The 25227-nt window shown below is 33.5% G+C and overlaps 3 protein-coding genes across 8 annotated transcripts; 2 read left to right on the forward strand and 1 right to left on the reverse strand.

The window, feature by feature from the left end:
* Positions 1-734: 734 nt before the first annotated feature.
* Positions 735-4739, forward strand: LOC112793739 (peroxidase 4). The gene is made up of 4 exons (XM_025836243.3): positions 735-1033; positions 2203-2394; positions 2706-2874; positions 4047-4739. The coding sequence occupies exons 1-4, from the start codon at positions 812-814 to the stop codon at positions 4436-4438; spliced, it is 975 nt and encodes a 324-aa protein (XP_025692028.1). The 5' UTR covers positions 735-811; the 3' UTR covers positions 4439-4739.
* On the reverse strand, positions 4003-12230 carry LOC112793695 (U-box domain-containing protein 4). Of its 2 annotated transcripts, XM_025836240.3 has the most exons (6): positions 11766-12230; positions 9473-9753; positions 7928-8044; positions 5762-7813; positions 5576-5665; positions 4003-4391 (listed from the first exon to the last, which is right to left on the reverse strand). In XM_025836240.3, exons 2-5 carry the CDS (start codon positions 9746-9748, stop codon positions 5609-5611), a joined length of 2502 nt encoding a protein of 833 aa, XP_025692025.1. In that variant the 5' UTR covers positions 9749-9753; positions 11766-12230; the 3' UTR covers positions 4003-4391; positions 5576-5608. The 2 variants fall into 2 exon arrangements, with proteins under 2 accessions (XP_025692025.1, XP_029153071.1); XM_029297238.2 differs by having other exon boundaries at positions 4003-5665; positions 11766-12190.
* A 4563-nt stretch (positions 12231-16793) lies between these two features.
* On the forward strand, positions 16794-22866 carry LOC112793802 (phosphatidate cytidylyltransferase 4, chloroplastic). Of its 5 annotated transcripts, none has more exons than XR_003198498.3 (9): positions 16794-17223; positions 17758-18020; positions 18478-18668; positions 19710-19834; positions 20646-20779; positions 21356-21471; positions 21890-21995; positions 22179-22217; positions 22403-22866. XR_003198498.3 is itself a non-coding variant. In XM_072236549.1 (8 exons), exons 2-7 carry the CDS (start codon positions 17878-17880, stop codon positions 21979-21981), a joined length of 801 nt encoding a protein of 266 aa, XP_072092650.1. In that variant the 5' UTR covers positions 16808-17223; positions 17695-17877; the 3' UTR covers positions 21982-21995; positions 22403-22866. The 5 variants fall into 5 exon arrangements, 2 of the variants coding, with proteins under 2 accessions (XP_072092650.1, XP_025692031.1); XR_003198514.2 differs by having other exon boundaries at positions 16850-17223; positions 17695-18020; XR_003198519.3 differs by having other exon boundaries at positions 16857-17223; positions 17726-18020.
* The last annotated feature ends 2361 nt before the right edge of the window (positions 22867-25227 follow it).

Here is a 25227-nt window from a genome sequence, read left to right on the forward strand (position 1 = left end):
CAGTTTCAAAATAATTTTATAATATAATATCAAAATTTTTTATGAATAAAAAGTTTAAAATTCAATTCTTATTATCTCCAAAAAAATATAAAAAAGCAAGTAGCATAAGAAAATTAAAAAAAAAGGATTATGCTAAAATTTAACCAAATTTAAAAATAAATTTTTATTTAAAGAGACGTATTAAAAATATAATTATTTATATTTTTTTATTATATTAATTTTTAATATTACCGATGATTTAATCTCAGTAAATTCTATTTAAAAAAAAAACACACATTTTTTATTACTGATGGTAAATCATCAGTTAAATATAAATTATATGCTGATTTTTTTGAGACAACACATTTTGAATAGGGCGTCATTATAATTATTTTAATATTATCGATAACGTAATCATCCATAAAACTGTCACTAAAACTGAATTATCATATGATATTTTGAGAAAATAGATTCATGACATGGTGGATATATAATAAATGTTCGGTTTTACTTAACAAAATATCTCTAATTAAGTTTGGATTTCATAAATGAAAAGGTATTTCATTCTAATTATCTCTATTTATTAATAATAATTCAAAAATAGTTAATTACTGATCAATCTATCAATTCAATCAAAAATTTCAAGAGGTGACACTGTTATTGCCATGCAATACATTTTATTATATTTAATTATTTGATCAATATAGATGCTAGCTAATTAGGTGAGAATTAATTAATCATGAGTTTACACTCTATATATTGGAGTCTCACACTACACCCTTTATTCATCAAATCATCATATATACTTTCACATAAAAAAAAAGAAACAAATATGACACTTTTTCCTTCTTCTTCTTCTTTATTCCTTGTTTTTTTTCTTGCTCTTCTTGCTGGAACCTCTTCTTCAGGTCATCTACTTTCAGAGAATTTCTATTGTAGAAAATGTCCACAAGTTTTCAGTGCTGTGAAATCTGTTGTTGAAGATGCTGTGGCCAAAGAACCACGCCTTGGTGCTTCTATTCTTCGCCTCTTCTTCCATGATTGCTTTATTGATGTAATTCAACTACTACTACTACATTGTTTTTGGTGTTTTTTATTTTTTTAAATATATTAATATTAATGTTAAACTTTTTACAATGTCATCCTCTAAATTTTTGTCTATTTCGGTACTCCTGAATGGAGTGGTATCAATTTTTAAATATTTATAACCTAAGGTTAAAGAAAAAAAATGTAAGGTATTATATTAAGAGAATAATTTTTATGTGTTAACAATATAAAATTATTTTATATTATTAGTTCACAAAAATTTAAACTGTGAGAAATCATGATGAACAATTATAATGTTGAGTAGTTATAAATTTAGAATAATTTATAGTGCATTATCCACTGCATTAATTGATTAATTATTAACGAAGTGCATGCAAAGAGTTATTGGCATTTATATACTTAAGTTCATGCCAGTGCACTTGAGACATAACACATATTTTTTATATAGTTTTTTTTTTTTCATTTATATACATGTAAAGCGCATATATTGTTTGTTAGGATGATATAATAATAACCATTTATTATTATATACTAGTTTTTTTTATTCCTTGGTGACATTATTATATACTAGTTGCAGATATTGCTTCTTAAAACCTTCATCATTTTTATTGGTCAAGAAAACTTCACGATCTAAATATGAAATTCTAGATCTAGAGTTGAAAGCTTGAAATATATCACATATGTTATATTACTTTTAAAATTAGTTCATAAATATTGATAGTTTATATAAGCCATTCGGATAATTCTCAATATATATATATATATATATATATATATATATATATATATATATATGGCTCTCAACCCATTAGTACGTGTTCTCTTTTCATTTTATAACTTTCATTTCAGAGGGATGTGACACTTTGAATAAAAAAAATCAAATAAATAAAAAAGATCTCAACCAACTAATGGCTCATAGATGGTTTATTAGTCTGGTGAAAATTCACGTGTTATTTTTGTATAAAATTAATGGTTAAAAATTATTATATTTAATTAAATATATTAAATTATTTGATAATTTTTAACTATTAATTTCGTATAAAAATAATTACAAATAAATTTTTATTTTAGGTATGCACCCTATTATTATTAGTTCCACTTTGTGTATATGATTTAATTAAAATTAAAGCAGCTAAGAAATTGAGGTGCATGCATGTGGGAACATGAAAAATGCAGGGGTGTGATGGATCATTGTTATTGGATGATACATCAACATTCAAAGGAGAGAAGACAGCAGCAGCAAATAACAACTCAGTGAGAGGGTTTGAAGTAATTGATGCAATCAAGTCAAAGGTTGAAGCTTTGTGCCCCGGTGTTGTTTCATGTGCTGATATCTTGGCCATTGCTTCTCGTGATGCTGTTGTTATTGTGAGTATCATATTATTCTACTAATTAAATATAACCTAACAAGAATTGAGAAATTTTTAGTTGAAACTTTAGTTCTTAATCAATTTTAATTATTAAATTTTTATTTTGTTAAACAATTTATAAAAGAAATAATTAAAATTTTTTAAAAATTAATATATTTTTATTAAATAATAATAATAATAATAAAAACTGATTTAATAATTAAAATATATTAAAATTTCGATTAAATTTTTTTAAAAAACTAATTTAGGATATTACTAGTAATAAAATTGACAATGTTTATCATAATTTATTTTGCTCTATTTGTTAAGCTTGGAGGGCCTTTTTGGGATGTGAAACTTGGAAGAAGGGATTCAAGAACAGCAAATTTCACAGCTGCCAACACTGGTGTAATTCCAGCTCCCACTTCTAACCTTAGTACCCTAATTTCCAATTTTAAGTCACATGGCCTTGATGTCAAGGACTTGGTTGCCTTATCTGGTAATTTTCCTTTCATACTCACTCTCTCTAATTAATTATGCTTGATAATAAAATAGCTTATTTTTTTATATTTATAGAATAATTAAAGTATAGTTCTATTTTATAAATATAATCCATACCTTTTGATATAAAGTGATGATAAGTCACAATTGATAACTCAAAAAAGAGTGAGTCACATATATTTTATTGTAGTTTAGTTTATACTTTACACCTCACTCTCTCTTTATATGAAAACAGTGCTTTAGTCTGTGATAAGGTGACACATTTCGATGTTGATTTTGTATGTAACCATATGGTTTCGCCAAATTAAATGGAATTCATTAATTATATTAGGTGTACATGAATATGACTTTTAAACAACTAGTATATGTTCATTGCATTATTACGTGCTTTTTTAGCTAATTGTCAAGTCACTTCATAACCAACAATATAATACTGTTGAGTTGACTAGAAGGTAAAATCATGCATATCCACCATAGTTAAGAAGATAAATATGTTTATAATTATTTTATATTATTATCAAATAAATTTGTATTCACAATTTTATGTATGCCTTAGTTTTTAATTATTTTTATGACGAGATTATATGATTAATTACCTAAAAGTTTTTGCACATGGCATAGTGCAGTGGATCATCAATGTTACTAATAATAATGGATGGCCACGTGATTATACCAACTAATCATACTATATAGAATCAAATACGTTTTTATATGAAAGGGACAAACACCTTTAATAACTTGATAATGTATTATTGTTCTTTAAAGAAGAATAATAATGTATGCTTGGATAACCCAATAAGGATATATCAAACTGAATTGCTTTTATGTTGGGTTATAACTTATATCTGCCCACTAAATTTTGAATGTTTTCAACTATATATGTATGTGTTTTGCCTCCACTATTTATTAATGTAATAATTGTATAACAGTATAACATTTTGAGGAACTTGTTAAAGCTACTTCAAATAAAAAGTTTTAATAAAAAAATATTTATAAATCCTAATGCACTAGCAGAAAATAATTCTGTTTTTATTCTCAGATAATATTCTTAAGACATTCATTTACTAATTTCAACATTTTAATATTGTCTTTGTTCTGTTATTCAAATTTTCTAGATTCATCACTATTAATTAATTAATTAATTTTTTCATTTATTTTGTGGTTTTTCAGGATCTCACACAATTGGCAAAGCAAGGTGTACAAGTTTCAGAGGTCACATATACAATGACACCGACATTGACCCTTCATTTGCCAAGTTAAGGCAGAAAAATTGTCCAAGGCAAAATGGCACAGGAGACAACAATTTAGCACCCTTGGACCTACAAACACCCACACATTTTGAGAACAACTACTACAAGAACCTCATCAACAAAAAGGGTCTCCTTCATTCTGATCAAGAACTCTTCAATGGTGGATCCACTGATTCACTTGTTAAGGCCTATAGTCAGAATAATAAGGCCTTTGCTTCTGACTTTGTTACTGGAATGATTAAGATGGGGAACATCCTGCCCTTAACTGGGTCAAAAGGGGAGATAAGGAAGAATTGCAGAAGAGTGAATTAGTTCATGAATTAAATTTATGAATAAAGACACATAAATTCATTTCTTGATGTGAACTTTGTGGCTCTGGAAATTGAGAAGCAGTTTAGTTAGTTTAAGCTGTTTAAGACTCTAATTAAGTGAACACTAGTGATTTGGAAAAGTGTGAATTATATAATGGATCTTTTCATGTGTTTCTCTTTGTTTATGTAAAGAGAAACACAAGAATTTCCATTCTAGTGGGTTCTTGTGTAGTTCAATATAGAAAATGTTATCGCCTATCAACTATCATTATGGAATAAAATATTTAGTACATTGATCACTACCGTTAAGTGAAAATATATTTATACTATTGTTTAGAAGAAGGCAATGATTTTATGATTTGCTCAAACCAAATACACTGTCACATATACACGATGGTCTTACTAATATTCTTGTATAACTCATGTTCAGACCAAGCCATAGTAAAATGAATTTTTCAATAAGAAAAACTCATTCCCTTGGTTTTTAGATAGTTAGTAAGATATTATGACGTGTTGTTTTATTGTGATTCAACAGTACTTGGAATTAATAATCAGGATTTCATGAAACAACCAAATTAAGACAACTGATTTAGTTTTGTCATTTCCAAAAGTTCATGTGCTAAAATTCAGTATCTAGAACCACAAGGGGATGAATGACGAAAAAATATTAGGTAAACTCTTCCTTTAATAAAATCTTCTGATTCATTGATAAAGTGGAGGAATATGAACAGTTCAACAATACAACGGAATTGAATTATTACAACAGCAAGAGCCACATTTACATATGCCAACATGAAAAAATTTTGATATTGATAGTTGATACCATACATTATGGGGCAGTTAAACTCTAAATAAAACAAAATCATTTGTCCACAGCCATCTCTCGCCCTATGCCAGCAACAGAAGCCAGACATTCTCTTTGTTGAAAACAAAAGCTAGACTTACATGTATAAATTTTCTTCACAACACAGAAAAAGGTTTTCCGTTAGAGGAAACAATCAAATGGTGCCCCCCATAAATAACATTTTTCCCCTTTACAAGCAAGTGAAACAATAATGCAAAACACCTTTACACACATTATTTGCAGCATGTAATAATGCATAAATTAGAGAAGTACTATAAAAAGTTAATTCAAAACCTTTGGATGGTACAACAGCTTGGGGATTCAAAATCAGCCCCTCCCCGCATTATGTCTCTGACTTCTAAATTGATTGAGGAGAGCCTGGGCCTAAACAAAGAAAATAATCCATCACCGCTGTGTTTGAAGAAATAGAAATAGAATAAGGGGCAAATAAGAGATGAAACAGTAAAGAACGAACCATACCTTTTCTTTGGCCCTCGGGGTACCTGACTGTGATAACGCGACTAATGGTGGGACAGCTCCTTCCTGAAGCACCATGCTTAAGAATCTGTTGCTATGTAAGCATAGATGCAGAAGAGCTGCTGCTGCATTCTCTTTTCCTCTTGCAGAGCCCAACTCGACAACCTCGACCAAAACAGGAATCCCACCTTCCTGACCAATAGCAACTCTTCCTTCTTGAATTGTGGCCAGATTTGCTAAGACTGCCACTGCCTTATCAACCATTCCGGCAGCAGGGTCCATTAACTCCACAAGGTGCTTCACGGCACCAGCTTGCACAATTCGATTCTTGTTTTCATGAAATATTGACAAATTAAACAAAGCAGTGGCTGCGTCTTTCTTACCCCTAGGGGTTCCATTCCCTAATAGATCAACCAACGGTCCAATAGCCCCCGACCTACCAATGCTAATTTTGTTTTCCTCAATCACTGATAAGCTGAATAGAGTGGCAGCAGAATTCTCCTTGGCTTCTGGGCTCCCTGTCTTCAGCACATGAATCAGAGGTTCAATTGCACCAGCATTTGCTATTGCACTTTTGTTATTGTCATTGATTGATAAGTTCAGAAGTGCAGTAACAGCATTTTCCTGGATCCTTGTATCTGGTGATCTGAGTAACTCAACTAATATGGTAATGGCTCCACAGTTTGCAATTGCAATTCGATTATCCATATTATGCTTGGCAAGAAGCCGAATTTCTACTGTTGCCTCTCTCCGAGTATCAATATTGGTGCTCTTCAAGCCCTCAACCAACTTCCGAACCTGGGATTCAATAGCAGAAAGATCAGCTCTAGTTTCAGCAGCAGGAGAGGATGCCATCCTAGGAACAAGCCTCTGGGATGGTCGTTGCCACAAAGATGTTCGGGACCTTGTCTCCGATCGAGGTGGGAACTCTGGTTCTCTATGTGAAGATGGAACGGTAGCAGCACTAGCAGAATCTGGGCCGGGATTTAATTCACCGGAAACATCTCTACTGTATGCTGGACTGCTTGACAACTGAGGAGAACTATTATCATCACCTGGTGTTTCTTGGGGGAAATTTCCACTAGAAAGTGCACTGGAGTAAGAAATAGTTCTAACATGGGCTTGGGCTTGGTCAGGGATAAAGGCATCAGACGATTCCCTTTTAGATGGCGACATTGAGGGTTGGCCAACTGAATCCACACTGCTTTCATCTGAGCTAGCAGACCTGTCATCTAAACCTGCTCCAGCAAGATCCATATGCTGCCCATTAACCATACCACTTAAGGAACCTTCAGAAATTGAACGGGGATGCAATGGTGATGTTCCCTCTCGCTGAATTCCAGCAGAAGTTATGTTATTACCTGGTGAACTAAAAGAATGAGAACGCACCGACTCAGGTGAGGATGGCTGGTTGCCCCTGGAATGAGAAAAGACAGGTGAGTCCCTGGTTGTACCAGACTCCATATACCCCTGAATGACAGATGCTTGATTTAAACTAGTGGACTTCGAGGGCTCAACCAGTTTCACATTGTTTGACTCACACCAAGTTGCAATTAGTGCTTTTACAGTGTAGTTAGGTATTAGGTTGGTATGAGCTAGTGCCTGCCGAGTCTTCGGACAAACAGTAAGTCCAAGATCAATCCAGTTCCTAATGAAAGCCCGCTCATAGGTTTGTCCTGATGCCACAATCACTGGATCAGTCATCAACTCCAAAGAGAGAGGACAACAAAAATCAGCAGGTACTGGAACTGGGCTGCTACTCTCAGCTTGCTTAAGCATACTAAGCCGCTCATGCATACGTGTTACAACAGCAATCATTTGATCAATATATTCAGCTTCTGCAGTCTTTTCAGTTTGCTCAGCATTCTCCTTCAATTTTTCAAGGGCCACAGCCTCAATCAGAACCTCCTGATTAGACTTTAGACCTAGGCTATCAGCAATTTTTGCCAGGACCTCTGAACTGGGTCCTAAACCTTCCCGTTGTTCAGTAATAGCTTCCTTAATGACTGCTGATACTTCTTCATGTCCCAAATGCTTAAGTTTCTGAACACAATGCTGCAATTTTAATATTGATATTACACATCCTCAGTTTCTTTCACATAATAAAAATATGACTCCAGTTAAAAGACAAAGCTTAAACCAACTCTTTTGTTTGATAGAATGTTTTACCTCCAGATGATCAGAACTCAATTCATCAGGGAGACATTGCTGAGAAACCTTCAGCTGCTGGAAAATATTGAGCCCCAAAGTCCTTATCCTAGATATCAAGGGTTCAACTTGCATAGCCTAGTGATCATAATAGCAGATGTAGTGAGAATTCAACACGCATAACTTGCAACAGTCATGCCATGTACATCCCATTAGATGCAGGCACAACAAAAGAACTACTACATGTCTTACTTCTGCCAGGCGGGTAGCTAACTTAAGCAAAGGTGTTTGAACACTCTTCAGTTACATCCTAATCATATCTTGCAAAGGTGTATAGAATGAAAAGGTAACCCTTTAAGGAAGAAGGGATATATATATATATATATATCGGGAGAGGGTAACACTATATAAACATGTAACAATTTTGTGCTATTAGATTTCCCTGTAGATCTATGAGGTGTCATATTTCCACATTAATCCACAAGCAATCTAATGACTCTTCACACGTTTCTCTCTCTAAAAGGTTCATATAGCATTATCTTCCAGAAAATAACCCACCAAGTATAACAAGATCATTTCATACATGCATTTCACAAGCCAAAGCTGAAACCAACAAAATTTCACTTAAATAAAGAAGATAGCTAAAAATCAAAGTTTCTTTAAATAACTAAAACCATGACAATGAACATTTTCTTAGGAGAATAACACAGTTCATCCTATCTAGAAAATGAGACTTGGTAACTAGATAATATCAAATGATACAATACACTAAAGAAGGCAAGACAGACAACTATGATCAAGTGGAAAACTATACAAAAATGTGAACAAGGTTTATGAAAGTTGTAATCAGGTTTATGAAAAATATGATGGAAGAGGTACACTTGTTCAGATAGAAGAACTTTTTTTGTTCAAAAACAATTTGTTGGTGATGAAAGAGCTGGATCATCACCAAACAAACAAGAAAAGAAGATGAAATAATATGAAGATTTCTTCTAAAATTAAGAAAGTCTGCAGTAGCTAACAAGTTATCACATCCACCACAAGATCTTCTCCATTAACCATAACTATAACATGAATTATTAGGACCCTGAACCATGGTTCTCGAAAACAAAACTTCTAACTATTAAAATAAATGAAATTAAAATAGAAATAAGTGCACAACAAACACAAAGCTTTGAGTAAACTACACAGCTAAAAATATGAAGGAATGGTGTGCGGGAGGAGAAGAGGAACAGTGTGTGTGTGTGTGTGTGTGTGTGTGTGTGTGTGTGTGTGTGTGTGTGTGTGTGTGTGTGAGAGAGAGAGAGAGAGAGAGAGAGAGAGAGAGAGAGATGACAATATATGTGAAGGTCATCATAATTGTGTTTGATTAGAAGAGAAAGCAGAAATAGCATAATTTCCTTCCCTAACCACTGCAAAAGGCAACAAGATTGAATCCGAACATAAAGAAATGAGAAGAACAATTGGTCATAATGGAAGATCAGCTCATTTGACATTAAATTAATGACTAAAATAGATATGCCTTGTATATCTGCAAACGAAGAATTGAGATATTATGACACTTACAAAGTAAACTTTGCTGGACAACAGGTGCCAGTTCTCAATATGCTCCCTTAATTCATCAATTGCATGACCAAGTTCTTCAAATATCTTACTAAGCACTTCATCAGAAGCTAACTCAGAATGAGCAATTGCATCAATAATTGGCTTCAACAGCCTAAGTATCTCCTCTGCCTTTTGGTAATACTTTGAGATGGGTTCCGAGTTGATGTTTCCAGAAAACGATAAATTCAGAAACGAGGATATGCCATTAACAAGCATCTTTAACAATGATATCTCCATAACACCTGCATCAATAAACAAAAACTAAGTAAATAGATCCAATTGATATGTAATAAAAACAGTTCCAAATATGTAATTAAATGATTCCATAATTATCATTTTATTTCTAGAAAGCAAATTTAGTATGAAAAAATGTGCCAGAAAATTTTCACTGTCAACGTGAAAGGGAGAAAGCCAAGGTCTGGTCTTTGTAGCATATATAACTTGTAGACTACACATTATAAGAGACATCCTTTTCATACTGATATAAATGTAACAGATGTATTTGTATACGTACATGTATCAACATTCCAAAATTCAATCAATTAATCAAGGAGTTTAGAGTTCTCATAACATGTTCTGTCCTAGAACTTCCACCACAGCCAATGCATATGCTAACTCTAAATTAGCCTGGTGCAAGCTCTTTAACTTGAGCATTAGGCCCCGACTATCTAACACCCATCTTTCCTTGTTTCAAGTAAACACAGCCCCTAAACAATCGGACAGAACACAAGTTACGGTCTACTTCAAAGGCACAATTCTGTACTTTAAATGTCTCTCAGTCGCAATCCAGCAAACTGTGCAAGTGAATCTTAACATATCTTTTTACAGGAATTTCCTTTTCAAATATTTCAAGATTGGAAAGCTATGCTTCATCAGTAATTCCTTTCTGGTTTGATTTATTCTTGTAAAGAGTATCCCTTATCCTCTCCTACCTCTTGGTAAACTTCTATCTTCATCTCAATAAAATTCTTCTTTTATTAAATGAAAAGAAATGGATAAATTAATTTATGAGCTAGAAAATATAGGTCTGTAAAGAAACGCATCTCTTATTCTTTGACCCTACTGGCCTGAGATCCGTTTAGGAATTGTGGGTGGGTGTGGCTTAGAATCTGGATGCTAGGGCGGCTCGCATGCTTTAAGCGTTGGTATTGCACTAAGAAAGACTCCTGCTATTGCTATGCTAAAGGTAAGATTTTCTTGGAGTGGAAGTTCCGGTTGGCCTTTGATAAAATGGGTTGTGAACAACACTTTTGGATTGTATGATTAGATCATTAACGGTTAAGAACTTAAGATCATGATGTTTCAATGAGAAAGAGAGTCCACACTAAATGCCAGGCTAATATATGGCATGCTATGCAACTAATGCTCCTTTCTCAACCCTACAAAAATTGTAACATGGTCCATCAACACAATGAGGAAAACAACCCAGTCTTTGATTTCGTTCCCATTAGCACAGATGATCAGGTAGGTGTAGGCCTAAAAGCCAGGCTGAAAAGATAGGGGACTCTCCATTTAGGGGATTCTGTAAATAACCCCTAAGACATAAGGGACTTGCAACCCAAGCGTCATGTTCCTATCCAATGCATAAATGTTCCCTAATACTACAATAGTATTTTACTATCAGTACCAGATAAATGCATCATCTTCACAGGATAATTCCAGCTTATAAAATCCAATCCTTTAAGTGATCATACTTATCTACCTAAAACATCAAATGCGAGCTTAGCCAATCTAAAACACCGCCAGCTCAACTTATCAATTAAATACAACATGCAATCCTAGTCACAAAGTGAGTTATATGGAATTATGGATCATACAATGAAGTTCATACCAAACTACAGCTAAGTTTGCTCCACTTAACTAGCAATATGAGTTTACTCTAAAAATTAATCCGAAACTCCTTAACTTAAAATAGTCACGGAGCTGATCCAGCTCAACAAGCTAAACTCAAATTCAAGTCACAACAAGTCAACCACAACTTCTTCGACACCAAACAAGTTATTATTTTCCACAACACCAAACAAATGATAATTATAATTATAACTGCAAACTCACACAACACGAACAAATCCCAGCATTACACCCCCTCCATCCCCCCCCCCCCCCCTTTTTTAAATTTCTTCAAAACGATAACCGAATCCAGGGAAACAAACCTTAACTAAATTAATAATTCATTTTTTAAAGAAAACAAAATGAACGGCGGTCAAAAGATTAAAATTTCGAGAAAGTTCCAAAGCAAAATGTTGAGGTTTACCAGTGGAATGGAATCTGATGCAGCGATCTCCAGGACTGTGTATACTACACCGGCAAGCAAGTTCAGTTTCTTTTGCTTTTATCTAACACTGAAACAAAAGAAGGATTCGAGAATGTTCTACTCGAAAAGATTCTTCTCGAAACGACAGCGTTTCTGGCAATTAGTGTTTGTAGCCGCCGGCGTTTAGCTCAAGACAAACGACGAAAGGAGGACGGTAGCGCCGCCGGCGAACGGAGCGGATGGAGCTAAATTTTGAAGGCCGGCGACGGTGGTGGGGATGCGCCCGAGGAGTGAGGTGGTTAGGGCGAACGATGGGTTTGAAATTATTGGGAAATTTCTAAGACCTGTGTTCAGTGTTCTCTTGCTTTTTCTTTTTCTTTTTCTTTTTTTTTTGTTTTAAATAAAAAATGTAAAATCTCAGTTTCTCTTCTTTTTAGATTTTTCTTCCTCTAGTTGGTCTAGACTGAAGATGATTATTCAACATAATTACGACTTGTTTAATCTTCATGGAATATTCCATAATTAATTAAAATTGTGTTAAACAGTAAACACCAAACACAACTTTTAGTTAGCAAACCAAAATTTATTAAATCTAGTTTTGAGTGAAAGAGATTTATGGTCTCACTACTAAAAGTTAGAAGTTTGATATTTGTATAAAATATATAAAGATTTTAGGATAAGGTACTAAAATAAACTTTTTACAATTTAATTTTATCAGAATACAACATTTAAAGATTATGCAAATATAATTTTTATATTATTATATACTGTGATAAGAGATCAGCATATTAAGAATATACATAAATTGCAAGTATAATAGTTTACGTTAAAACACAATAAAAAATCGCAGCACCCAAAACACAACTAAAAAAATAATGACATCTCTCCAGTAATTTTTTTAAGAATTTTCAAACTGCATAAACCGCGATATTCTTATAGTTGAGTATAAATATGCCGAACCCAATTGCAGATTATTTAGTTCGCATCAGGTGCCAAAACATTAGAGAGAGAAGTTAAAAATTTTAGAGAGAAAGAAAAAATTGTAAATTGAGAGGAAAAGTTGCATAAGCCTTAGAGAAGATTTGGGCATTTGAAATTTCTAAAGCGCGGGATCATAGCGGATAAACGAAACCTGTACCGACTCAACAGCGTTACACACGTTGTCGACATCATCAATAAAGAGGTAAGTTTGTTTTTTTTAGTTATTGAATTTTATATAACATAATATGTAGTATTAAGGTGCAGTAGTTAGAATACAGAATTTAAGGTTGTAGTTTAGAATTTGAAAGTTAAGATTTAAAATTAAGGATATCATGTTTAAGTAGAATGGTTATTCTCCAGTAATTGAGATTTAGGGTTGAAATTTTAAATATAATGTTTAAGGTTTGTAGGGTTATTTTTTAAATATCATATTTAAAACTAAGATTTAAAATTTTAAGTTTTAAATATTAAATTATAAATTTTAAAATTAGACTCTTGGGATATAGTGTCCGTCACATTCATGGGATATAGTGCCCGTTGCATTTCTTGTGACAAAGTGTTCCCGCACTCTTGGGATATAGCGTCCACCACGCTCTCGGGATATAGTGTCCGTCACACTCATGGGATATAGTACCCGACACACTTCTCAGGGTAAGGTGCTCCCACACTCTTAGGATATAGCGCCCGCCACACTCTCGAGATATAGTGTCGTCACACTCATGGGATATAGTGCCCCGACACATCTTACAACTGAAAGAAACCCAACATACTCATCATTATCAACCATCCCAATCAGAGTTTAGTTATCATATTCATTTATAATTATTCGCATTTATTCATTCAATATCATTATGGCCAAATATTCATCAATTACATAACACTTCACAATTCTCAACCATGATTCATCATATTTTCTCGCTGAAATTCGACCAAAAATCATATTTTCACAAAAACTACTAAACCTCTATTTTTCACACCAAGTTTTTATGCTTATAATCAACACCAAAATATACCATATCACAGCAACACAATCCTACATCCTACCACAACCGTTCATACCTCAGTTTTAAACAATTTCTTATAAGAATTTTTCAATCAAACAATCGAAATCATCAATTTACCACCACATACATATTCATTCCCATCATCCTCATCATTCATCATTAAGATCATCATGCACCAATACATTTTCATCATAAACATAATTTTTCAAATTCATTTTCAATCCAATTCAATAATTATCATCAAGGGTACTAAACATTTAACACAATCATGCATTCCAATTTATTCTATAGTTATCTAGCATAAATTTTCACAAGACATTACATATTAAATACGATAAACTAAAACCATATCTTGGCCGATTTCTTCCCTAAGCCAAAACACCCAATTGACGAGGTCACAAGCCTCCAATACCGAAATCTCAGCACCCAAGGCTCAAACAAACTTCCAATCTCTTCAAATGAGTTCTAATCTCACTTATACACTACCTAACATATATTATCACATTTATATACCAAATATCAATACTTAATACTCAACACATGTTGTGAGGTAAGAAAGTCACCATAAATTTTATAATTTATGACTTATAAATTTAAAAGTTAGAAATTTTTCACTTGTTTTAAAATACATTTATATATGTTTCAAAATTTTATGTAAAATTTCAACAGTTTTGTTTTTCTATTTTAATAAAATTAGCTTGAAAAATAATGTTAACTGAACTATATCTGAAATGTTAGTTAAGATTGGATAGACATAACACTTGTAGTTTTTGTGTCCGATTATAATTTATGGTTTAAACTTGTAACTATTGGAATTTCATTTGGTGTGGTTATTTTTCTTACATGCTGCAGCCAAATAGGTGTATTTACAGCATTCAGAGGTAATAAAATATGCCTTTGTATGATAAGATCATACCCTATTTGGAGAGTGCTGGTTTATACCACCTGGCTAAGCTCAACACGCGTTGGTTCTGGTTGGATGAATCCCTGGTCAGCGCGTTCATTTAGAGGTGGTGTCCTGAGACGCACACCTTTCATATGTCATTCGTGAAGTGCACCATCACACTGCAGGATGTGGCATATCAGGTGGGGTTGCCCGTCGATGGGAAGGCTATATCTGGGTACCTCACAGATTTTGAGAAGTTGATGGATGATGGCAGACCGGCTTGGGAGTGGTTTCATGAGTTATTTGGCAAGCTTCCACCGCCGGATAAGGTAAAGCAGTTCATAGTCCACTTCACATGGTTCCAAGAGAAATTCAGGGTGCTACCGGCGGATGTGACTGAGGATATCGTACGCATATACGCACGTGTGTACGTTATGATGCTGCTATCCACTCAATTGTTTAGCGACAAGAGTGCAAATCGGGTACATATACAGTGGTTGCCGTTTGTGGCGAGGCGTGACGAGATGGGCACTTATAGTTGGGATGCTATAATCTTTTATGCTCAACACAGTTTATTTCTTAGCTTGGAAAGATTGGTCAATCTGAAATTCCACATAAGGATGTTCCTTTTTGTAATCCTTTACCTCCAAAGGTATGATCTATGTCCGGTTGTTGACTGACGGCTTCCAAGTTTCGCGTTGAGAAATGTGGAGGATGTTGCTGTGATCCGAAACTGGATGGCCCCTAATGTGTAGGTGGATTTCTCGGAGTATCCTCGTCACTGTTCCCCACGATATGAGCTGGCTTTTCATCTGAATCATCCTTTTGCATCGCATTTTCAACCGGATCTGGTTCACCGTCACCTAAAATACCCGGAATCATACGGGGTGACCTAGCTATCCCAATTGCAACAAATGGAGGATCAGCCAACAGACAACCAGGTGCAATGATAGGCATCAAGGTAAAAGCACCCTCCACTGTAGTCAACTGAAGATTCAGTGCTGATGTCCTAAAACTGTCGATACCATCTTTCAACTTGGCATACAACGCGTGAATTATCACTTTCGAAAAACTTTGCCGACAATGAAACAAAACCTACATATCTTCGTCCAACCCTATCACAAATATTTTATACTTCACATCAGTTGACACAACCGCAATCGAAATTTTGTAGAACAACTTTTTCACCCACTTGGTCCCACACAATCCTACCTTTTTCAATATACTCGTCTTTACCTCTGACAACGTATTTGTTGACCAGATAAAAACACTCACCGATTCTCTATCAGTGAACTTAACACTGTGCCTTTTACTTTTTTTAATTTTTTCAGAACAATAGACTAGAACAAAAAAACTCTCCTTACTGTCCATTTGTAAATTTGTGAAAATGACTATCTACCATCACACCACTCCCTCCTGCTTGGTATTTATAGGCATCGCTAGATAAGCATAAACCGCTATACCCCATCTCATTGTTTATGCAGATTTATTTACTTGTGAAGAAACTGCTGGAGAGTGTCGCGGTTTCTTCCTTTGTGTTTTTTAACGTAAACTGCTATCCCTTTTAACGGTTTACGTGCAATCACCAAATCCACTCAACTCCTCTCACGATTTTCATAAGTATATAAAAATTGTGTTTTAGTATGCAATGTTTAAAAGTTGTAATTCAGTAATATTGATTTATAAAAGATTTATTTTAGTAACTTTCTAAAATTTTAAAATTCTAATTCTTATAATCCTTTTCTTCTTGTTTCAACTATTATTATTATTATTATTATTATTATTATTATTATTATAAGAGATATTTACAAAGATAATGATGTTAGTTATAAATGTTTACATATATGATTCTAAAAGTTGTAAATATAAGCAAGTACCATTTAACATACATGGTAATAATTATCTACATATCTATTTTTTAATGGAACTAAAATTTTATTTGACTTAATTTAGAGGTATTGAAAACATACTTGGAAGATTGAAATATATCATACAAATATGTTAATAGAAAGAATTAAGATAAAAAAATATTAGATTAAAAAAAGGATTTATAGAAATTAAATAGATATTTATGAAAATTTAAGCATAAAAAGTGAATAAAACGTGTTTGCACTTAAACGACAGTAAAACCCGGCGCGTTTCACTACCATACCCCCATTCCACTCGCCTTTGGTGGCAGTGACAAAAACAGCATAATGCATTAATCCGTACACATAAAATAAAATAATATAAAATAAAAAAACAAAATCCCCATCGGAGTTAGCGAGCTCGTTCCCAACTCAGTCTCTTCATGGCTCACCCCCGAGTCACCAACTCGCTCAGTTCCACCACCACAATTTCACTCTTCTGCAACCACCATAACCCTAACAATCAGAAGAAACCCTTTGTTCTTCTTCCAATTCGCGCTTGCCCATGCCGCCCACGCCCTTCCCAATCCCTAATTCTCCATAAAGCTACTCCATCATCCTACTTCTTCTCTAATTGCAAGCCGTTGCTCCGGTTCACCCGCCGAACCGGAGCCTCGCCTCCACCGCGCGTGATTGGTCAGGCCCAACCGGAACACCTTCCACAGAGCAATGCCGAAGGGGTAATATCGTTTTCTATAGCTTCATTGACTATTGGATGGTTTTGGAGCTGAAAAATTGGGGTTTCTTTATATGTTGCTATTAATTTGTGTTCTTTTGGATGTAACTGGATGAGTTTAGTTTTGGTTTATGTATACGGATAAACTATTTTATAAAAGAATGATAATGTTCTGCATTCATTTTTAAATGAATTACTGTTTAAAGTATTTCAAGCTGGCTTGAAGAAATGGAGGAGTGTTTCTTAGTGTTGATTGTGATTAGTTAAGATCACCAATCTATGTTTAAGGGTAAGTTAAAGAATCATCTGAGTTCAAATGTTCATGCAAATTGTTATTTAGTTAATTTTTTTTCTTTTGTTGCCGGGGTGAAGGGGTTTTGTCAGGAATAAAAATGGAGTGGACATTTATACGGATGATAAATTATGTTAGATGATGCACTCGCATTTTTACTTTCTGAGCATGCATGTGTAACAGATTGATAGTCACTGAAGTGGGTGTTCCTCAGGAGTTAATGGAAGCCATGATTTGCCCTTGTAGGAAGACGTGCTCTTGAAACCTCAAGTTAGTCAGCTTAGGAACAGAATTGTTTTTGGACTTGCCATTGGAATAACCGTAGGTGGTGTTGTTTTGGCTGGAGGGTGGGTTTTTGCAGTTGCCATGGCTGCTGCTGTTTTTACTGGGGCACGTGAGTATTTTGAATTGGTTCGGAGTCATGGAATTACTGAAGGAATGACACCTCCTCCACGCTATGTCTCACGAGTCTGCTCTGTCGCTTGTGCCCTATTGCCCTTGTACATCATGTAAGATTGGTTAATTGTTTAGTGGGCCTTAAATTTCCTTAAGTTTATACATCTGACAATCTCCTAACAATGAAAACTTAGTGATATTTGTTTAGTTTCATGAATTTTTGTTTCACTAAAGGAAAAGCTAAAAAGGGAGTATTGTCATAATAGTACCTTATTTTTGAACCACAAATCTAAACCATTAAGTTTTTTCAACTTGAGGAAAATGTATTGCAAAGTTATGTTATCTGATTCATTGTTAAGGAGTAATTCCGATGGTTTCATGTTTTCCATACTTCAATTGTGTATTGTAGAACAAGATAAACTCTATATACCGAGTATGGATGATCCAAATTTCCGGGATGATCTGTATTTTACCCATAGTAACAAATCTACTCTCCGTTTATATGTATATATATACTATGACTTGATGGATGTTACTTGCTGATTATTAGCATTTCTAATACACGGGCAGGTATCGTGGTCATATTGATGTCTCTGTAACTTCTGCTGCATTTGTTTTGGCCATGGCATTACTCTTACAAAGAGGAAGTCCACGCTTTGCGCAGCTAAGTAGTGCCATATTTGGATTATTTTATTGTGGCTATCTTCCGTGCTTTTGGGTTAAGCTTCGATGTGGTTTAGCAGCTCCAGCCTTGAATACGAGTATGTAAACTTTCTTAGTTCCCATTCCATTTTAGTTCTGTTTGCTGTGATCTTGATGTAGTTCACATGTTTCTTTTTTTATTTTTAAATTGTTTATTAATAAAAGAAAATTACTAAAGTATACTTGCTGGTGTTATGTTCAATTTCCATATTTTAATATATATTCACAAATTTATCAGCTCTAGCATCGTTAGTTAGATTTTCACCAAACAATACTCTGATCATTACAAAAGGCATAGTATTTTTTGATGTCTTTTTTGCCATCAGGTTTGAATCCCCCCCCCCCCAAAAAAAAAAAAAACACCAACTAATGTAAATTGTATTTGCTTAAATTATTGATGTCTGTATGTTGGATTATTTATAATCTGCACACTCAGACAGGAGAGATTTTGTTTCTCTGTAATTTCATCTGGCTTATTTTTTTTATCAAGCTGGTCTTAAGATATAGTATCTGCAATTGATGGTGGGTAAACCATATATTCAAGGTCTATTAACTGTGCTCTTCATGTTTCATCTTTTAACTAACTAATATGCGTATGGATCCAAATGCAATAATTTTATATGCTAGTTTAAGTGAGAATTTAAATAATTTATTGGGAATGTGTCATTGCCCTTGCTGGAAGAAACTTAATGGCATAAAATAGAAATTTAATATGGAAGACAAGAATGGCTGGTCTTTGCTCCTTTAAAACTACCTGCATTTCTCTACTCTCTACAAATCTGTTGGTTTATAAATATACCCTTGCTGAGTTGCTTGTATTGGCATGATGTGAGATTGCTCAAATTTGACATGCTGTTGTAGCAGCTCTGATTTTCAACAATTGAGGGCCTTGTTTGATGTCATTTAGGAAGCTTATATCCATGATCACCTATCAATATAAGTTATTCTGTTATCTTAAAGCACATCCCAAAAGGTCTGATCCTTTAGGTAGAATTTATTAATGAAAGCCAGCTTTGGCATATTCCATTGAGCATCATTTTTGTACTCTCCTTTTTTGTGGTTTAGGACTTGTTTGTCCTTATCAGGTTGTTGTTTTGCAGGAATAGGAGCAACATGGCCTGTGCTTCTTGGTGGTCAAGCTCATTGGACAGTTGGTCTTGTGGCAACTTTGATTTCCATTAGCAGCATAATTGCAGCTGATACATTCGCATTTCTTGGTGGCAAGGTATATCTGCTTCTTGCTGCAACTTATTTGTTTTCTGTTGCATTTGTAACTTGTTACTTGTTAAACAGTGATATTTATATTGTTACTTGCAAACACTTTCTCTTAGTTTTACGGTCCTGCTTGATTTCCAACATTGTAATGATATACTGACCATATCTCAAACGGTCAGTCTCACAGCTCTAGCAAATTGATTTTATTCTGTTGGAAGGCAATAGTTAATAGTATGCTATAGATTATACCAAACTTAGTTTACTACTTTTGCTATAACTTGTAAGCCCTGTTAACTGATCGTTGTCAATATTTTGAAATGATAGTATTTAACAATATCTTGGAGAGAAATAATGTGTCTTTGCATGGACAGTCCTTGTCAAATTTGTTAGCGTATGTTGAGGATTATTGGAAGTTGGAACCTTATATCCCCTGGGTAAGCTCCCCATTCTTCAGAGAAGGGGACATTTTTTTTATATTTAATTGTGAAAGATTAGCAATATATCCTTTCTAAGGGGCTTTAGTGGGTTGATGCCAGGCAAAATCCAGACTTGAGGGGACTGATTCTTGCATTTACAAAAGTATTCTGTTCTTCAATTAAAAATTTCAGAAAAAAAGAAAAGTATTATGTTCTGACTGTCATTATATTTTGACCCAAGCTAGGAGCTAATTGTTTATTGTGATTTTTTTTATAAGTGAAGTTTATTGTAATTTATGTTTTGTTCATTCAGCATTCAGACAGTGTATCTAACTTTATATATGCCTAGAATTACAAATTCAATCCAGCCTTGGATTATGAAATTGTTCTTGTATCTTAATGCAGGTATTTGGTAGAACACCACTTACCAATATAAGTCCTAAGAAGACATGGGAGGGTACGATAATAGGCTTTTGTGGGTGTATAGTTACTTCTGTTGTGCTTTCAAAAATTTTCAGTTGGCCAATGTCATTATCAAGGTATGCTATACATCCTAATTAATGTCAGTTGCTACTTATGTCAATCTTGTTTTGTGCTTATTATAATTATTTGATTCACAAAATTCGGAGACAAAACTTTGCATGGTGTTTATGAATTGCATTACTTGGTGAAACTATTACTACCATTGTTATTATTTTATTGTTGTTTTGCTGCTCTTTATGAGGACTTGTAGAAATCTCATACAATCCAACTTACACAATGTGTGCCTTCTTACAACAACAACAACAAAGCTTTATCTCACTAGGTGGGGTCAGCTAATGTGTGCCTTCTTATGGAAAAAAATCTTTGCTACCAAAAGAATAGCTTCCTAATGTTCTTGGACTTTCTTGAAGTCGCAATGCCGTGATAGACATTAGTGGCTTTGCCATATTCTTGACTCATTGTTATTATTAACCATCGTAGGTTTGCAAATTTTGTAATTTTTGTACTGGTTAGCAAATAATCTTTATTCTAGTTTAAGATGAACTGCGTACATATGCCATGATTCTTTTTATATATTACATACGCTTATGAATACTGGTGCTAACTTGTGGTATGTACATGGGTTCTGTCAGTTCAATAGCTCTTGGTGTACTGAATTTCTTTGGATCTGTTTTTGGTGATCTCACTGAATCAATGATTAAACGCGATGCGGGTGTGAAAGACTCAGGCTCCTTAATACCTGGTCATGGTAATGACTTTTTGTTTTATTAATCTCTTGGATGCTTTATTTATTTATCTCTGGATATTAGAGTAAATCTTAGCAACGTTTGAAAAGATTAAAATGGAAGAAATGAAGACTTGGATAAATCATCCTGCTTAGCCCTTTAGAAAATTACAAGCCTCATCCAAAAGAAATCAATCATTGTCATGATATAAATTAGGACGAAAAACTTCCATTTGAATATGGATATTGACCTCCAAAAATTAGATAATGTATAAATAATACTGTTGTTTTGGCCATCCCTGAATTATTAATAAGTAATGACAGATCATTTAGTTGACAATTTTGTAACGATGAACAACTCATTCAAATCGAACCTTCCATTCTTTTCCGTTTGAAAGTACTTGAAGGGTTAATTCGTTTTATTAACCACATTTCTCCACAGGTGGAGTACTAGACAGAGTGGACAGTTATGTGTTTACTGGTGCGCTTGCATACTCCTTCGTCAAAACCTTTCTACCTCTATATGGGGTATAACAAGAAAAATACTGGTCAGTATTCCTTCAAACTTCCCCCGTTTTAGTTTAAAATTCTATAGTTTATATATCAGTAGCTTCAAAAGTGTCATAGTCCACAACATCATTATTAATTAAGGTATTTGTCAACATGATTTTAACAGTGAGGTGATATACAAAGAGATTGACATGCATTTTTTTTGTGGTTTATGCGTATAGGACTCGTTGACTTTTGTGTCTTCCTAAGGATTCAACATGGTATGTTTAGTTAGCGATAAAAATGGGGTGAAAATTTTCATGGCAGGCCAAAAATATGGTGGAAAATTAAACATGGACTGTGTCCATGAGAATTTCCACCCCACTATTTTTTCCCCACAGCCAAACATGCTGGTATATATAGAGTAACATGATCACTAACAATGTTGAATTGTTTTCGTTTACAGTGAATTGAACTTGATATTTGTGGAAACTTGGGATATTTTCATGAGATCAGAGCACAAAGAAGAAAAAGAGGACACTTTGTCATCAGAAAAAAGGGAGCAGCAGGAATTTTTCTTATCTTCTCTCAAGCTAAGTTGACAATAGTTGGTTGCCGCTTTGGTTCTGAATCTTAAAATGAGGTCACTGATATTAGGACTAATCAAAGTGGTAGCATTCATTGGGTGTATTGTGACCTGTAAAAATTAATCACAATTCATTTTGCAAAGAAAAAAAAGGATCGCTTGTGGTTGCCCCAGCTATTTGTTCTAGCTAGCCATAGAAGGAATCATTTGTGGTAGTAATTTTTCACAATTAGTTATTGTTTCCGCATTTATTTACTAGTCTCAATTGTATTTTAGCGGAAAAACAACCATTTGTACCCATAAACTTTACGAATGTTGACAAAAGTACCCATTAAAGAAGAAAACTAATGTTGTATCCATCAAAGATGGATTACGTACGACAAAAGTACCCAAATCCTAAATTTATGTTAGACTTTTTAATAAAATTTCAGAATTACCCCCACCATTATCTTCAACCCTTCCTCTCTTTTTTCTCAAATCTCAAACACCTCCATTCTTAAAAACCCTAATCTTAATACCTAAAAATCCCAAATTACCATTTTCCTAATCTTAATCTCAATACCCCTTTCAACAAATTTCAATCTTTTCTTTATTCTTTTCATCAATTTTACCACCTCCTTCACCAATACCATCATCACTGCCATCGTCACCAACGGTCAGCCTCATCTTTCTCCTTCTCCACTGTCACAGCCATAAACAACAACAACTTCACTCTAACTTTTAATTTTACTTCACATCATCATTTCTCCAATCTTAAATTCTATCAACACTCTATTACCGCCATTACCATCACCACCCTTCCTCCATCACTTTTAATACAATGTCAGAAGGAGAGGGATGCTAAAAATTGAAACTTTGGCAAGATCGCTTTGGTGGGATCGCATGTGGACAACACAGGAATCTTAACATGATGGTGGTGATTTGGGAGAGTGAGAAAGTTCAAATTCGTTAATTTATAGATTTGGGAGAGTGAGAAAGTTCAAATTCGTTAATTATATAATAAATTTGTAATTTGTACTGTTGTAAATATATGACCTTTTTCCATGGAGTCCATGAGCTTGAAGTGGACCTAGGAGGAGTTGAATCGCACCACAGGACCTTGCGCGATGGATCTCGGTTCAGTCTCACTTTCGGAGCTTCTTCATCTAGCGTTGCCTGGGAACGGATGGATTGCCTGGTTGCCTTGTTGTCGTCTTTGTTATCGTCAATATGGAAAGATGGCGGCAGTGATGGTTAATAGAATAGTAGAGAATAAAAGGTGGTTAAGGTAGTAGCAACGGAGGTGTTTGAGATTTGGGAAAGAAGAGAGGATGGGTTGAAGATAAAGGATAGGGTAATTCTGAAATTTCATTAAAAAGTCAACATAAATTTAGGATTTGGGTACTTTTGTCGTACGGAATCCATCTTTGATGGATACAACGTTAGTTTTTTTCTTTAATGGGTACTTTTGTCAATGTTCGTAAAGTTCATGGGTACAAATGGTTGTTTTTCCTATTTTAGCAAGACTGAAATATATTTTTCTGTATTAATAAAAGATCTGCCAGTATACATTAAAATTCAGAATTCACATCAAGAAAATATTTTCCTTCCAGATTTCTTCAAGGCATCACTGCTTGGTGTGTACTTGTTTTACAAAGAATGTTTTAATCCCGGGTCTTTATAAAAGCAAGTAGAATGTTTTTACGAAATGAGTTTGTCATCTGTTTTACTTCTACTGCTCTACATAAGTATATTTTAGTGGTGTTGTAGTGCCATAACTTCTAATCAGCTCATCAACTTGTCAGATCAATAGAAGGTTTTTTTTTGTAATAAATGTCTCTTGTGATAATAAAACAATCGCAACAAAGATTATTACAATAACGTCAACACCAGCCATTGATATACCTGCATATATACATTGAAGTGAGGAATAATTACAAAATACATTGAAGTGAAAAATAATTACAAAATAGAAATTTAGATTAAAAAATGCCAAAACTCAAAACTAACTCTCTCTCTCTTATATATATCAAAAAGCGTCATTTCTCTTCTACCATTATATGCATTTTAAAATATTAAATGCATATAAAAAACTAGTCTGTATATGCCTATTAAAATATATTAAAGGAGAGTCCAAAATAATGTTATAATGAATAAATGACATATAAGATTTAAGTTTCATGAAAAATTGACATGTCATCTATTTTAACAACATAGAAAATATTTATTTTAAAATTATATTTATACTATCATAAAGAATAGCATTTATATAATCAATCTAACATTAATCTCACACACTAAACTATCTAATTTTAAATAAAAAGTATAGTATAAAAACGTTAATTCATATTAATGGTCTAAATTCTAATATTGCATATCCTATTTGAAAAATAAATTTTATTTTATAAAAATCTATTTATTTATTTATTTATCTATCTATTAATTTATTATAATGTATAAAAAAATCAAGTAATATCACAATAATTTCTTGGCATATTAGATCACTTTTAATATTATCATATAACTATTTTGGTAAAATTATCATTTTATAATTTTTCTATCATTACGTTACTTTTTATTTTTCTTATGTAGTGTTTAATCCTTGATTTTCGTCACTTATATATCACATTTTTTTAACAATATATATTTTTTAATATTATTTAGTTATAATAATAACATTAAAAATTATATTCATATTTGCATATATGCCTCATTTTTGTACTATA

The sequence above is a fragment of the Arachis hypogaea genome, chromosome 1 (genome assembly GCF_003086295.3).
Source record: "Arachis hypogaea cultivar Tifrunner chromosome 1, arahy.Tifrunner.gnm2.J5K5, whole genome shotgun sequence".
Classification (NCBI taxonomy): Eukaryota; Viridiplantae; Streptophyta; class Magnoliopsida; order Fabales; family Fabaceae; genus Arachis; species Arachis hypogaea.

What these genes read in the sequence shown, in the direction of transcription:
- LOC112793739 (XM_025836243.3), top strand. Translation starts at nt 812, where the DNA reads ATGACACTTTTTCCTTCTTCTTCTTCTTTATTCCTTGTTTTTTTTCTT. An exon ending in CTCGTGATGCTGTTGTTATT is followed by an intron (nt 2,395 to 2,705) that starts GTGAGTATCATA and finishes CTATTTGTTAAG; the next exon opens with CTTGGAGGGCCTTTTTGGGA. An exon ending in GGACTTGGTTGCCTTATCTG is followed by an intron (nt 2,875 to 4,046) that starts GTAATTTTCCTT and finishes GTGGTTTTTCAG; the next exon opens with GATCTCACACAATTGGCAAA.
- LOC112793695 (XM_025836240.3), bottom strand. Translation starts at nt 9,748, where the DNA reads ATGGAGATATCATTGTTAAAGATGCTTGTTAATGGCATATCCTCGTTT. An exon ending in TGAGTTCTGATCATCTGGAG is followed by an intron (nt 7,814 to 7,927) that starts GTAAAACATTCT and finishes TTAAAATTGCAG; the next exon opens with CATTGTGTTCAGAAACTTAA. An exon ending in CCCCGAGGGCCAAAGAAAAG is followed by an intron (nt 5,666 to 5,761) that starts GTATGGTTCGTT and finishes TTCTTTGTTTAG; the next exon opens with GCCCAGGCTCTCCTCAATCA.
- LOC112793802 (XM_025836246.3), top strand. Translation starts at nt 16,927, where the DNA reads ATGGCTCACCCCCGAGTCACCAACTCGCTCAGTTCCACCACCACAATT. An exon ending in TGGCCAATGTCATTATCAAG is followed by an intron (nt 20,780 to 21,355) that starts GTATGCTATACA and finishes GGGTTCTGTCAG; the next exon opens with TTCAATAGCTCTTGGTGTAC. An exon ending in CTCCTTAATACCTGGTCATG is followed by an intron (nt 21,472 to 21,889) that starts GTAATGACTTTT and finishes ATTTCTCCACAG; the next exon opens with GTGGAGTACTAGACAGAGTG.